The following is a 12,084-nucleotide window of genomic DNA, read 5'->3' on the forward strand; positions in this document are numbered from 1 at the left end:
GTGCACTGGTGAACTGTCCTGGGTGAGTTCGTGGGCAGCTCTGGGCATGGCTGGAGAGGAGGAGGCAGGGACAGCCCTGCTGGGCAGTCTGGCTGCCCCCATCCTCTTGGGGCTTACCAGCAGGGATGGGGTGGGCTGTGGGAAGTGCACTGCAGGAGAGAACTCTGCTCCATGTAGTCATGGAGCCATGGATAGGGTTTGTGAGTGTCCTGCAAAAAAGATTGGGCAAACCAATTTTCCCTAACTTGAAGAGTGGTTGCCTTTTTCCAGCATTTCTCTTCTGGAGGATGCACTGGGAGAGGCAACATTCTGTTGCCATGGCAGAGAAGGCACAGAGCTTTTTCTTTGGAAATGTTAGTGGAAGCTTGTCAGGGCTGAGAAGATGGTCCCAAGGCTGGGCTTGTGCCATCCCAGTGGGGCTGGAGCCTCTTGTTTCTTCCTTTCTGAACACAGATCCATAATGATAGGGAGAGGGTTTTCAGCATCTCAGCTGTAACGTATGGGTGAGGACCATCACAGGACCAGCCAGCAGCAGCTGTGCAGCTTTTCCAGGTTGTAAAAAATCAATCAGTAAAGGTATGAAATCTCAGGGGCAAACCCTCAGAAGGGATTGCAGGTAGCAAAGCATAATTGTGATCAGTGTTTTTATTTGTATGAAACAAGGACTGTCCATTTGCATTTTTGTACCTTTTACAATCTTCAAAGATAATAATGTGGAAAACATTAACAGCCTTTTTTCCACCTGCCATGCAGACCCAGCAGCAGGTAAAGCTGCCAACCCACAGGGACCCTCAGGTTATGGCTTGCAGCCCAGGGGCTGGAGCACCCAGATAAATGGGAGAAAGGGAGGAAATTATAAGGGAGGGAGCCCAGAGCCACTGAGCAAAGAAGCTGTCTGGGGCTGCTGTGTTGGTGTGGGAGATGAGCTACACCTCTCTGGTTTGAGCTGCACCTCTTCCATCAGAGGGAGACTGGAAAGCTTCGGTGCCACTTCTCAGGTCGGTGCTAATGAGGAGACTTGCTCCTCATCACAGCACTAATGAGAGATTAGAGCTCCACTGCAGCCTTGAAACCAGAATCAAGCTGTATCAAAGCACCAGTCCGAATTAAGAGCCTTTCCCAGTGGCTGGTATTTTACAGCCCAGTGGCCAATTTCTAAGTCGCAGAGGCCAATTATTTCCGAAGCCTTTGGTGTGCAGCTAATGAAGGCTTGGAAGGACCCTTCTAAGTGTTTATAAGCCCTGTAGGCGGCAGAGATGTAATGGAGGTGGCAGGCACAATTAGCCATCCATAATTCCTCCTAGCAGCTGATTAAAGTCTCTTTATCCGTCTTACGAAGATCAGAAGGGCACATGTTTGGGAAATCAAAAATGCATTAGGGGCTGTCAGCCAATGCCAGGGCCTTGGCTGAGCCTGGGGCAGTGGCATGTGGCAGGAGTGGCACAGAGCTGTGTGTGTCCCCCGTGTTGGGAATGGGTCCCTCATTCCTGTGGGGTGCAGCCTCCTCTGTGCAGGTCCTCTGCAGCATCAGTCACCCCATCCTGGTATCCTGGCATCCCCTCTGCCTGTGTGGAGCAAGGAGTGGGATGGGATGGCTCCTCTCCACAGTCTCCCAGTGCAGGAAAGCACGAGTGGGCTTTTAGCTGCTTTGGAGACACGCAGGGGTGCCAGCCTCATCCTGCACCCAATGAGTTATGAGGGGTGGGAGCTGCAGCCGCCTTCCTTCACCCTTCCCGGGGCACTCCCTAATGCCCCTTGGCGGCACTTTCATGCCTGGGTGAACAGAGCAGGATGAGGGTGGCCTCAGTCCGCCCAGCGCTGTGGTGCTAATCTCGGGGATGGTGAGAGCACGGGCCCGCTGCTGGGAGCTGGAGGGGCGCTCTGAGGGCCGGGGGCGCCGCGCGGGGCTGTCAGCAGCACGGGGCTGTCCATGTGTGAGCTCCTTTCAGGGCTTCCCACGGCCAACTCCCCCCGGCGCCCCCTCCCCACGGCCCGCGGGGGCGGGGGGTCCGCGCAGCCCCGCTCTGCCCGCGCCGCCCCCGGGGCCCTGCGGCGGGGCCGCGCCCCCCCGGCCACAGCCCTGCCGGCATGGAGCGGGCGGCGGGCGAGGCCCGGCCCCTGCTGCCGGCGGCGGGGGGCTCCGCCGCGCCCTCCTCGCCCGGGCTCTCCTCCGCCGGCGCCGTCTTCATCCTGCTCAAGTCTGCGCTGGGCGCGGGGCTGCTGAGCTTCCCCTGGGCCTTCGGCAGGGCCGGCGGGGCCGTTCCCGCCCTCCTGGTGGAGCTGGTAAGGGCGGACTCGGGGCGGGGGACGCGGGGCGAGGGGCTGCGGCAGCCCGGAGGAGCCGAGGGGCGCGGGGCCGGGCAGGAGCGGAGGGACGGGACGCACCTGCTCCGGTGCTCGGGGAGCTGGCGGGCACCCCCTCCGTACGGCACCCCCGTGCCGACCCCCGACACATCCTCAGGCTGGTGCTGCCGTGCCTCCTGAGGGATGCTTCTTGCAGCTGGAGCCACACTTGTAGCTCAACTCAAAGTAAACGGGTGCCTGCTCCCGTACATGCCCCCAAACCCGAAGTACCACATAAGGATGTATCTCCATCCTTTTGCTGACCTTTTGCCCAGGCCCACAGGGTGATCTGGCCGGTAACCTGGTCCCTGTCCGTGGGCCGGCTGTGTCCTGTCCTGCCCTGGGGGTGACGGAGGGCGGCGCGGTGCCTTTGCTGGCTGTGTCCCCGCAGGGCTCGCTGGTGTTCCTGGTGAGCGGGCTGGCCGTGCTGGGCTATGCCGCGGCCCTCAGCGCCCAGCCCACCTACCAGGGCGTGGTGCGGGCCGTGTGCGGCGCGGCCCTGGGCAAGCTCTGCGAGGTCTGCTTCCTCCTCAACCTCTTCATGATCTCCGTGGCCCTCCTCAGGGTGGTGGGCGACCAGCTGGAGAAACGTGAGTTGTTTCCCCTCGCTGTGTTTGGGGCTTGCTTAAGGCCGGCAGCTCTCAGGAGTGAGGGGAAGGTGCTCGCACGTGGGTTGGGGTCACCCCCAGGGTTTCCCTGGAAATTCTGGGCTCCCTGGTTCTGCCATGGTGTGATGCTCCCGACCTCCTTGGGCCATCTTTCAGGGTGCAGCTGACCCCCCACTGCCCCCCACAGTGTGTGACTCCCTGTACCCCAACGGGACACTGAGTGGGGCTCCTCAGCTGCCCCCCTGGTACGTGGACCAGCGCTTCACCCTCTCAGCTCTCTGTGTCCTCGTCATCTTCCCACTCTCTGTCCCCAAGGAGATCGGCTTCCAGAAGTACTCCAGGTACTGGGCTATCCCTGTGCTGGCCCACCCCTAGGCACCCCAGGTTATCTCCTTCCAGGAACCTGTGGGGCTGTGGGAACCCCCCTCCTCCCTTCCTCCTGGCTGTGTGCTGATGCTCTCCCATGCCCTGACAGCATCCTGGGCACGCTGGCTGCCTGCTACCTCTCTCTGGTCGTCATCCTGAAATACTACCTGCAGGCAGAGAGCCTGCGATTGACTGAGCCGCCCCAGCCCTCCAGGTAGGAGGGGCAGCCCCAGGTCCCTCCTGCCCTGAACGCCATGGCCTGAGCAGTGACATGGGGGCAGGGCTGGAGGTGGGGCAGGGGTGGCACTGGGCCTGTGTGTGGTGGGGCTGAGCTGGGTACAACTCACAGTGGGTGGTAGCTCCCAGCCCCAGCTTTCACCCCAGCAATACCCCTTTCTCCCAGAACCACTGGGAAGGAGATTCCCATAGGGTGCCATCCAGGCAGCACAGTTTATGGCATGAAGGTTTCTTCTCCATGAGAGCCTCATGCCCTCTGCTCTGTGCTTCCTCTCCACATGCCACAGGTCCTCGTCCTGGACCTCCGTCTTCAGTGTCATTCCCACCATCTGCTTTGGCTTCCAGGTAGGTCACCCTGGCCCCTCTGGCTGCAGCTGCCAGGGCAGTGCTGGCAGGTCTGGTGCCCCAGATCATGGGGATGCTGTCCCTTGAAGGGCAGGTTGCAGGAAAGGGGACCCGTGGCTGTCACCAGAGGTGCTGTGGGGCAGGACAAGTGCCTGGGAATGAGGCAGAGTGGGACAGGGCACCCATAGATGGGAGAGAGGATGCTGGGGGTGGGGGCTGTCCCTGCATGGGGCCCCAGCACCATCCCCCTTGCCTTGCAGTGCCACGAGGCATGTGTGGCCATCTACAGCAGCATGCGCAACCAGAGCTTCTCCCACTGGGTCACCGTCTCTGTGCTCTCCATGCTCATTTGCCTGCTCATCTACTCCCTCACTGGTAACCCCAGCACCAACCCTTCACTCCTCCTTGCCCCGGGGGTCCCCTCTCCCCTTGGCTCATCCATCCTCCTCAGAATTCCTCTGTCCTGCTCACTGCACACCTCCCTGTCAGCAGGGCTCTATGGCTACCTGACCTTTGGCGAGGCCGTGGCGTCCGACGTCCTGATGTCCTACCCAGGGGATGACCCGCTTGTCATCGTCGCCCGCCTGCTCTTTGGCGTCTCCATTGTCACCATTTACCCCATTGTGGTGCTGCTGGGCAGGTGAGTGGAGTGGAGTGGTGACAAGCCGGGTGTCCCCCGAGCTGGTGCAGCTCCCCTGGGTGCCGTCAGCCCCCGCAATCCTCCCTCCCAGGTCCGTGGTGAAGGACTTGTGGGCAGCCCCGAAGCGCGGGGCCGTGGCGGTGCCTGGGGCACACGAGCGGCGGAGCCGGGTGGCACTGACGGTCACCTGGATGGCTGCCACGCTGGGCATCGCCCTGTTCGTCCCCGACATCGGCAAAGTCATCGAGCTCATCGGGGGCATCAGCGCCTTCTTCATCTTCATCTTCCCAGGCAAGGGCAGGCACGGGGAGGGAGGAACGCAGTGCGGGGACACTGGTGCCAGGGGCATTGCTGCAGGGGAAAGTGGCCTGTCCTGGCCCCGTGTTGGGGGTGCAGGGCTGACAATGCAGTGAGGCTGGGTGAGGGGTGCTGTGCTGGGGCTGAGCTTCTGCGCTGACAGCAGGGCTGTGCCTCGTGTGTGTGAGCGGGACCCGCAGCCTTGGGCCACGCAAAAGGTGAGTGTCTGCGTGCTCAGCGGTGGTGGGGGCAAGGGAGGGCACAGGGACAGGGCCAGGGTGAGGTGTCCTATGGGCCGTGGCCAGGGCAGATTCCTGGGGATCTGGTCAAGGTGGGAACCCTGCAAGGAGGGGAATTTGGGTGCCCCAAAGTGCTCTGTGGGGCTGTGCCTGGGAATGGTCCCTGTGTACCAGGGCTGTGTCCAGGCATCAAGGAGGTGCCCAGAGTGACTTTAGGGGCAGAAGAGCTGTGGGGTTTAGTGGCACTGGGGCACAAGGTGGGGTCAGGTTGGGGGTCGGAGGGACAGGGTGCCCCAAGACAGGAGGCCATCAGGTGTTTGGTGTCTGTTGTGCCGGGGTGGTGTGCCCCCATCACCACTCCTGGCTGGAGGGGCTGGGGCACAGCAGCACCCATGTCAGGGGACCTGACATGGTGCTGGTGAGTTTGGGATAAGTGTGTGCTTCAGCCTGTCTGTGGTGCCCCTGGAGGAGCAGCAGAGTTTGAGGGAGGATGGCGATTATGAGGTGGGTGGAGGCAGCACCCCAGGACATTGGGGTCTTGGTCAGGAGGGTGCTCTGGGGACCAGTGAACATCTGGGGAGGGGTGAGGGTGTCCCAAAGGGTGCCAAATGCTGGAGGGGCCAAGGCAGAAAGTCAGCAGGGGCACCCAGGTGGGTGACAAAGGCTTGGAGAGGTCCCTTGGGGAGACCTGCCAGAGCATCAGCCCATCATGAGGAGAAGGGATGACATGAGCTGGGGCGATGGAGACTGCGAGGGGACAGTCCCAGCCTGCCCGGGACAGTCTGGGAAGGAGCACGGTGCTGAGGACCCTGCAGCAGAGCAGCAGCAGGGTTCGGGGTGAGTGCTGCATCCCGGGGGCTTAGTCTGGGGCGAGGTGGGCTGTGTGCCTGGGGAGGAGGGAACAGGGAGCTGCAGACCCAGGGCTCCGGGACTGGGGCTGGAGCTGGGGAGGGGACAGGGCTGGGAGCATGTGGGGACAGGATGGAGCTGGGGCTGTGTGGGAGTGGCTGTGCCCAAGCACAGGGTGGGAGATGTGGGTCTCAGCTCCGTCAGCAGGGCCACTGGGCACAGACAGAATTGGGAATGATAGCGTGGTGGCATCTGCTGCCTTTTTGACGAAGGTTTGTGTGTCATTGCAGTGGACAGGGGGGCTGCTGGGCTTTCTGCCATCGACTGGGAGCAAGGCAGAGGAGCAGGGCAGAGGAGACCCTGCAGAGAGCTCCACAGCCAGAGGAGCTGGGGTGCAGGGGTGGCCCTAAGCGAGGCCAGCTCTACCCCGGCAGCCTCTGCTCGTGTCGCTGCAGGGCTGCTCTCATCGCCTGGGGCGTTCTCTCCGTTCTCGGCGGTGCCTTTGTGTGCGGGCAGAGCGCTGCCCTGGCCGTGCTGGGGCTGCTGCGCTGGGGGAGCACAGAGCCCAGCGTGACCCCACCGTGACCCCCAGCGTCCTGCCCCCGACAGAACACAGCCACACACTGGATCCCATGGCGGTTTTATTTGGCATCACCGTCCCCGTTGTACAGTGGCTAATAAAGACAGGAGAGGGTTCTGGCAAAGGTCCTGTGCCACACACCCTGAGGGACCCCCACGCACGGCAGGGTGGGTGTGGGATTGGCACAGACAGACAGACACACAGACAAAGTACAGACCCCAGGAAGGAGGGGAGGCAGCCACCCTCACGCCTACAAGGCACCAGCTGCAACTGTGCACATGCAAAGGAAACCCCTGGGGACACCCCACAGCTGGAAAGGACTAAGGGGCACCTTGGGAGAAGGGAAACCCCCCTCTGCCACCACCCTGACTCCCCGTGGGGCACGAGTCCCCATCCCTGCAGGCACACACACACATCCACAGCAGGCACAGCCTCAACCCCCATCTCCTCCCTGGGGACCTGCACAGAACCCGACCTACTCCCTGCTTTCAGGGGGGGCTCCAGCCTCCCACCTCCCACTCCCATCCCTCCTTCCTAATGCCTGCCTGCCTGCACCCGTTGTCCCCTCCCCCTGCCTACCTATGTCTGGGGTATGTCCCCCTCCCCAAACCCTGACAGGGATGTCCCCCTGACCCCAAACCCAAGCCCCTCCCTGGCAGTCCTTGTTTCCCCCGAGACCACCCCACAGCAGGGAGAGATGCCCCAGGTGATGGGGTGGCTGAGGGAGGACTCTCTGGGGTGTGGGACACACAGGTGGGAGTTTCCTTCACTGCAGCCAGGTCACACCGACACCTCCCCCGGGCCCAGGGGACAGGTGCTGGCGGGCTCCCGGCACTGTCACTCTCGGCTCAGGGTGCACCAGGCAGCTGCAGGGGAACAGCACTGGAGGGTGACACCTGCCCAGCCCCACGTCACCCTGAACCCCAGCTCAGCCCCTGCTGTCCTTCACACCATGCCACCTGCCCCCCCTCGCTCCCCAACAAGTGGAGAGGTGCTGGCTGTCCCGGGGTCCCTGTTCCCCACCCTCGGGGGTGGCTGCCCTCCTACCTGGCACGGCCACGCTGGAGATGGCCTCAGGCTGGCTGAGCGTGTCCACCTTGACGTGCTGGAAGCTCTTGCAGGTGGCACTCTGCAGGTGCCTGTGCCCAGGTGGGAGAGAGTGGGTGACACCCAGCCCCCCCAGAAACACCATCCCAGCCCCCCACAGCACCAAGGGCTCTGGCAGGGCTGGGTGCCAGCAATCCTGCTCACTTCCCCTTGTGCAGAGCACCCTGCTTGGTTCAGGGCAATGACCCCTCTCATCGCCACATCCAAAGGCACTCCCAGGTGGGAGGTCTAGAGAGACCCACCCCTACCCCCTGTCCCATTTACAGGGACAGCCCTAGGACAGACAGACAGACAGCTCCTCAGTCCTGCCGTCAGACAGGGGACAGAGCTTGGGGCTCAGCTCCTCTAAAACCCCTCCACACCCAAGCATCCCACAATGGGCTTGTTCATCCCCTCCCCTACCTCTTCCAGTCCTCCTCAGTCTCCCAGAACTCATAGACGATGAAGGTGACCCCATCAGGCAGCTTCACTGCAGTGACGCTGGCAGAAACAGGGAGAGGGGGTGAGCCCCCAGCATGGGGCATCCCTCCCCGCTCTGTGCCCACAGGTGTGCTCCCTGCTCTGTGCCCACAGGTGTGCTCCTGGGTGGGCTATCGAGGGGGGACCCAGCCCCAGCAGCCCAGGTAGGGGTAGCCCCCTCCCCCCAATCCCAGCACTCCCCAGCCCACACAAAAGCAGTGTTGGTGGCTGACTGTGGCTACATCCCAAATCCTGGCTGCTTTGCCTCAGTCCTTCCCTTGGTCCCCCGCCCAGCCCATGCCAAGCCCCATCTCCCAGCCCCTGGTGGGCAGCTGCTGGTGGTACCCACTGGAAGCAGTCCCGCTCCCCGGCCACGCTCTTCAGGTACTGCTTCAGGGAGCTGCAGAACTCGCCCAGGTGCTTGTGTGACACTGTCATCTCGTTCCTCACCAGGAGCAGGTACTGCCGGGCCCCAAACACAGCACGTGAGACCCACAGAAACACAGAGAGCCCCCTCTGTGCTGCAGGGGCACCCAGCACCCACGGGGGGTGTCGGGCACACTCACCGTGCAGGCCGTGCTCTCGCTGTCCGACAGCCGCTGCTGCAGGTCAAACCACAGGGTCTGGGAGAAGGGCAACAAGCAGCAGAGGTGGATTGGCTGAGGCTGCGTGTCCCTCCCTGCTTGGTGGATTTCTGTCCCCAGAATTTGCAATGACTGTGCCCCCTTCTCCACAGGGAACGGGCTCCAAGAGCTGCTTGCACCTCCAGTCAGGACAATTCACAGAAGTTCCCTCTGCTCCCATTGCAGCCAACATCCCCAGCACCACATCCTCATCCCTGCCCCAAAACAGCTGGGGCAAGGTCCCTGAATTGTCCCTGGGATGGCAGGACAGTCCCATGCAGGGAAACACGGCCCTTACCTTGTCCTCCAGCTTGCCAATCAGCTTGGCCAGCCTGTTGATCTGCCCCTCCAGCCCCTCTGCCTTGGTGTCAGGGGAACCTGCGCAGAGCCAGGAGACAGTGATGGAGTGAGGGGCACCTGCAGGCACCCCCTGAGAGCCCTGTGCTGCTGCTGGGACGTGAGTGCTCCAAGCCACCCCAGGCAGCCAGCACTTACCAGCCTGGACGCTCTTTCCTTGCTCCCTGGGGACCATCCAGGTGGTGGGAGAGTAGCTGGGGACAGGGTTGTCATACCAGGCATCACTCAGGCCGTGAGCATCCTTGCTGGGGCAGTGTCTGCAACCAGAGAGCACACAGGGAGTCAGGACAGCAGAGCTGGGCGCACACAGAGTGGCATGAGCCACACTGGAGCATCCTTTCTGGCAGCTCTGCCCATGGTGCCAGACCCCTTGGAGGGGGTCAGAAACAAAGGAATGTCAGTGGGCTGCTCCCAACAGCCATCACTTTTCTTTCCTACTTATGGAACAGCACAGCCCTCCTGGCACCACCAGCAGCCTTCAGGGCCCTTTTCTGTCCTAGACAGACACCTGCAACATGGGGCATTCAGGCCCCTGTGCCCAGCCAGCTGCACCTTTCTGGGGCTGGTTTTGCAGCCCAATGGCTTTGGTGGCTTTCAGACAGAAAAGCTGGTGCCACCCAGACTGCCCATGCCTGAATGGCTGCCCATGGGCAGAGGCTGTGTATCCCACTGAGAGACTGCAGCTGCAGTTCTCCTGGAGAATGGAAACATCCACTCTAGCATTGCCTCCAACACGCTTTCTTTGTCTGGGTCCACAAAGCCCATTTGGTCTGGATGTTGCTCAAAGACCCGAAAAACTGTCCTGAAACACTTCCACAGAAGGAGAATCCATAATCACCACCCAGCACCAGGTCCTCAGTGGTCCTCCCAGGACCTCGTTTATTTGCAAGCCAGAGAGAATCAGAGATCTGCCATCCTCACAAGGGCTTGCAGCTGCCATCCATGTGAGTGACATGGGAATGAGTTGAGGAAGAATGACCCTCTCCTTTCTTCTCCACTGACAGAAAGCCTGTGCTACAGAGGGAGAGGCTGAGCAGCTCAAAGGATTTCCAGTGTTTCCTTCCAGCAAGAGCAGCTCTGTGCCAGCTGACTGCTGACAGAGGTGCCTGGGAGCCCTGGCTCCTCTTGGCATCTTTTGTTAGTCAAGCAGCTCCCAGCTGGAGACAATAAGCTGAGTGCCCTGCAGCCAATGGGCACCACACCAGGCAGCATCTCCCTGCCCTCCTGTGCCTCCCCTGGCACCTGGCTCCTCCTAAGCACAATTCCTGGGCTCTCTTTCCCCAACTGCCTTGTAAATCAGCCAGTGTGGGCTCCACCATATACACAGGGACATGGTGTGCAGGTCCCAAAGAACATCTCAAAGATAAGGAAGCAGGAACAACAATAAAGGGTGCAGGAGCATCCCTTTGCTACAAACTGTGCAATTATACCACTGCTGCTCCTGGATTATCTCCTGTCAATAGACAGGAAATTAGGCAAAAACAGACAGAGATTTATTTTAATCAGAATTTAATGAGGTGTCTCCATCTTGGACCTCTGCCTTTGCACTTTGTTCTACAGCCCTTTATTTTCATGCTTTTTAGGCCACCTCTTTGTCTTCATGTGGATGCAGGAGATAATTTTTTTGTGGGATTTGTTTTTCTTTTTAGCTATTATCTTCATGAGAAAACAACTGCAATACTCCCCATTATGATCTGGGCCCACACATCAGCAAATAAAAGCCAGCAAAGTCTTTCATGGGCTCTAATTGCTCTGTCTGATTCTGGGTTTGTTTCCTTTTTATTGTTTTGCAGGAGCTCCTACTTCTTTTTGTACAAGGTTTGCCACAAAACAAAGAGAAGAAAGGGAAGTGAGATGATGAAACCCACAGCATTCCTGCTGGAAAAGCTGCTGGGATGGTGGCAGAGCTGCTCAGGTCTCGCTGTGTTCCACAGTCTGTCTTAGGAGGGAGCTGGGATTTTCACTCTCCTTGTGCACCTCTGCCTGCCCATGGCTTTGGGAAGCCAAAACATCCCCATGCAAGCATCCCGAGGCCTCCTGGTTTGAAGGAACAGCAGGAGAAGGGTTGGTCTGACAAACAGACGGGTTTCCATGGCAACCTGTCCTGGTTAGAGCTGGTGACGGTGGCACTCTGGGGAGCTGCGTGACACTGACACCGAGGGGGCTGTGCTGAGGCTCTGCCTCTGCTGCTGGGACCTCCTTACAGCCCAGCCCTGGCAGCACTCGGGACATCTTGAGGTGCTCTCCTCTGTGCTGCCCAAGCTCAGTGGCGTTGGCACTGGGCTGCTGGCATGGGGACAGCCCTCACGACACCAGGGACAGCACTGCCTGTCCTCAGTGCACGGTGCCTTTTCCCTCCGGATGGTTACTGGCACGGGAATCTGTCCCTGCGGGCTGTCCCCAGCTCACCTGAGGCAGGTGCCCGTGTTTTGCCCTGGGTGGGAGCAGTGGTTTGCTCAGAGCCCCGTGCACCCAGCGCTGCCCAGCCCGGTGCCAGGTGCTGCCCCTGGTTTGCATCCCCATGCACAGTTCTCTTGTTAAGGGTGATGCTGGGGACTGCAGGAGAGAAAGGGACAGGGCAGGACAGAGTGGTTCCCAGAGTTCAGGAAGCTGGGAAGGGAAGCAAAGAGAAAGGCCCAGCTCCCCTTTGCTGCTGCACAATGTCTGCTGCGATTCCCTCACCCACAAAAGCATCTTCCTCCTCCTCCCTCTCCACCCTCCTGCACCAGAGGAGGGCAGGCGTGCTGCAGACCTGGCGGGGTTGGTTTGCTCGTCGATGGCATCCACAGCACTCTCCACGGAGCTCAGCAGTGACTGGGTCTGGTTGGCCGTCTCCTTCAGCAGGAAGCGGGTCACGAACTGGTCCACGTTGCTGCCGCTCTCGTACACCTGCAGAGGCACACGGGGAGCAGGGTGAGCGCCAGTGCAGCACCTGCAGCACCGCCAGGGTGAGCGCCAGTGCAGCACCTGCAGCACCGCCAGGCTCACAGCCTGCAGCACCGCCAGGGTGAGCGCCAGTGCAGCACCTGCAGCA

At 60.9% G+C, this 12,084-nt stretch overlaps 2 protein-coding genes across 11 annotated transcripts in view; one reads left to right on the forward strand and one right to left on the reverse strand.

Moving 5' to 3' along the window:
- The first annotated feature begins 1,497 nt into the window (after nt 1-1,497).
- On the forward strand, nt 1,498-7,042 carry SLC38A8 (solute carrier family 38 member 8). 10 transcript variants are annotated; one of them, XM_064386676.1, is made up of 10 exons: nt 1,502-2,283; nt 2,619-2,933; nt 3,139-3,292; nt 3,427-3,531; nt 3,842-3,899; nt 4,160-4,274; nt 4,389-4,539; nt 4,631-4,830; nt 5,003-5,054; nt 6,215-6,619. In XM_064386676.1, exons 1-10 carry the CDS (start codon nt 1,839-1,841, stop codon nt 6,507-6,509), a joined length of 1,890 nt encoding a protein of 629 aa, XP_064242746.1. In that variant the 5' UTR covers nt 1,502-1,838; the 3' UTR covers nt 6,510-6,619. The 10 variants fall into 10 exon arrangements, with proteins under 10 accessions (XP_064242753.1, XP_064242751.1, XP_064242755.1 ...); XM_064386677.1 differs by having other exon boundaries at nt 1,504-2,283; nt 4,392-4,539; XM_064386678.1 differs by having other exon boundaries at nt 1,506-2,283; nt 6,380-6,619.
- NECAB2 (N-terminal EF-hand calcium binding protein 2) overlaps nt 6,551-12,084 on the reverse strand; it is a 73,486-nt gene continuing 67,952 nt past the window's right edge. The window contains exons 6-13 of the mRNA XM_064386687.1: nt 11,803-11,939; nt 9,189-9,307; nt 8,992-9,071; nt 8,637-8,693; nt 8,420-8,532; nt 8,014-8,091; nt 7,552-7,643; nt 6,551-7,370 (exon numbers count right to left, since the gene is read on the reverse strand). Of these exons, the coding sequence (XP_064242757.1) occupies nt 7,342-7,370; nt 7,552-7,643; nt 8,014-8,091; nt 8,420-8,532; nt 8,637-8,693; nt 8,992-9,071; nt 9,189-9,307; nt 11,803-11,939 (705 nt within the window). The 3' untranslated portion in view covers nt 6,551-7,341. The remainder of the gene's footprint in view (nt 7,371-7,551; nt 7,644-8,013; nt 8,092-8,419; nt 8,533-8,636; nt 8,694-8,991; nt 9,072-9,188; nt 9,308-11,802; nt 11,940-12,084) is intronic.

Source organism: Passer domesticus, chromosome 12 (genome assembly GCF_036417665.1).
Source record: "Passer domesticus isolate bPasDom1 chromosome 12, bPasDom1.hap1, whole genome shotgun sequence".
NCBI classification, from domain to species: Eukaryota; Metazoa; Chordata; class Aves; order Passeriformes; family Passeridae; genus Passer; species Passer domesticus.

Coding starts and splice junctions, on each gene's coding strand:
- SLC38A8 (XM_064386676.1), top strand. CDS start 1,839: ATGGTGAGAGCACGGGCCCGCTGCTGGGAGCTGGAGGGGCGCTCTGAG. Junction 3,532..3,841: donor GAGCCGCCCCAGCCCTCCAG/GTAGGAGGGGCA, acceptor CACATGCCACAG/GTCCTCGTCCTGGACCTCCG. Junction 3,900..4,159: donor CCATCTGCTTTGGCTTCCAG/GTAGGTCACCCT, acceptor CTTGCCTTGCAG/TGCCACGAGGCATGTGTGGC.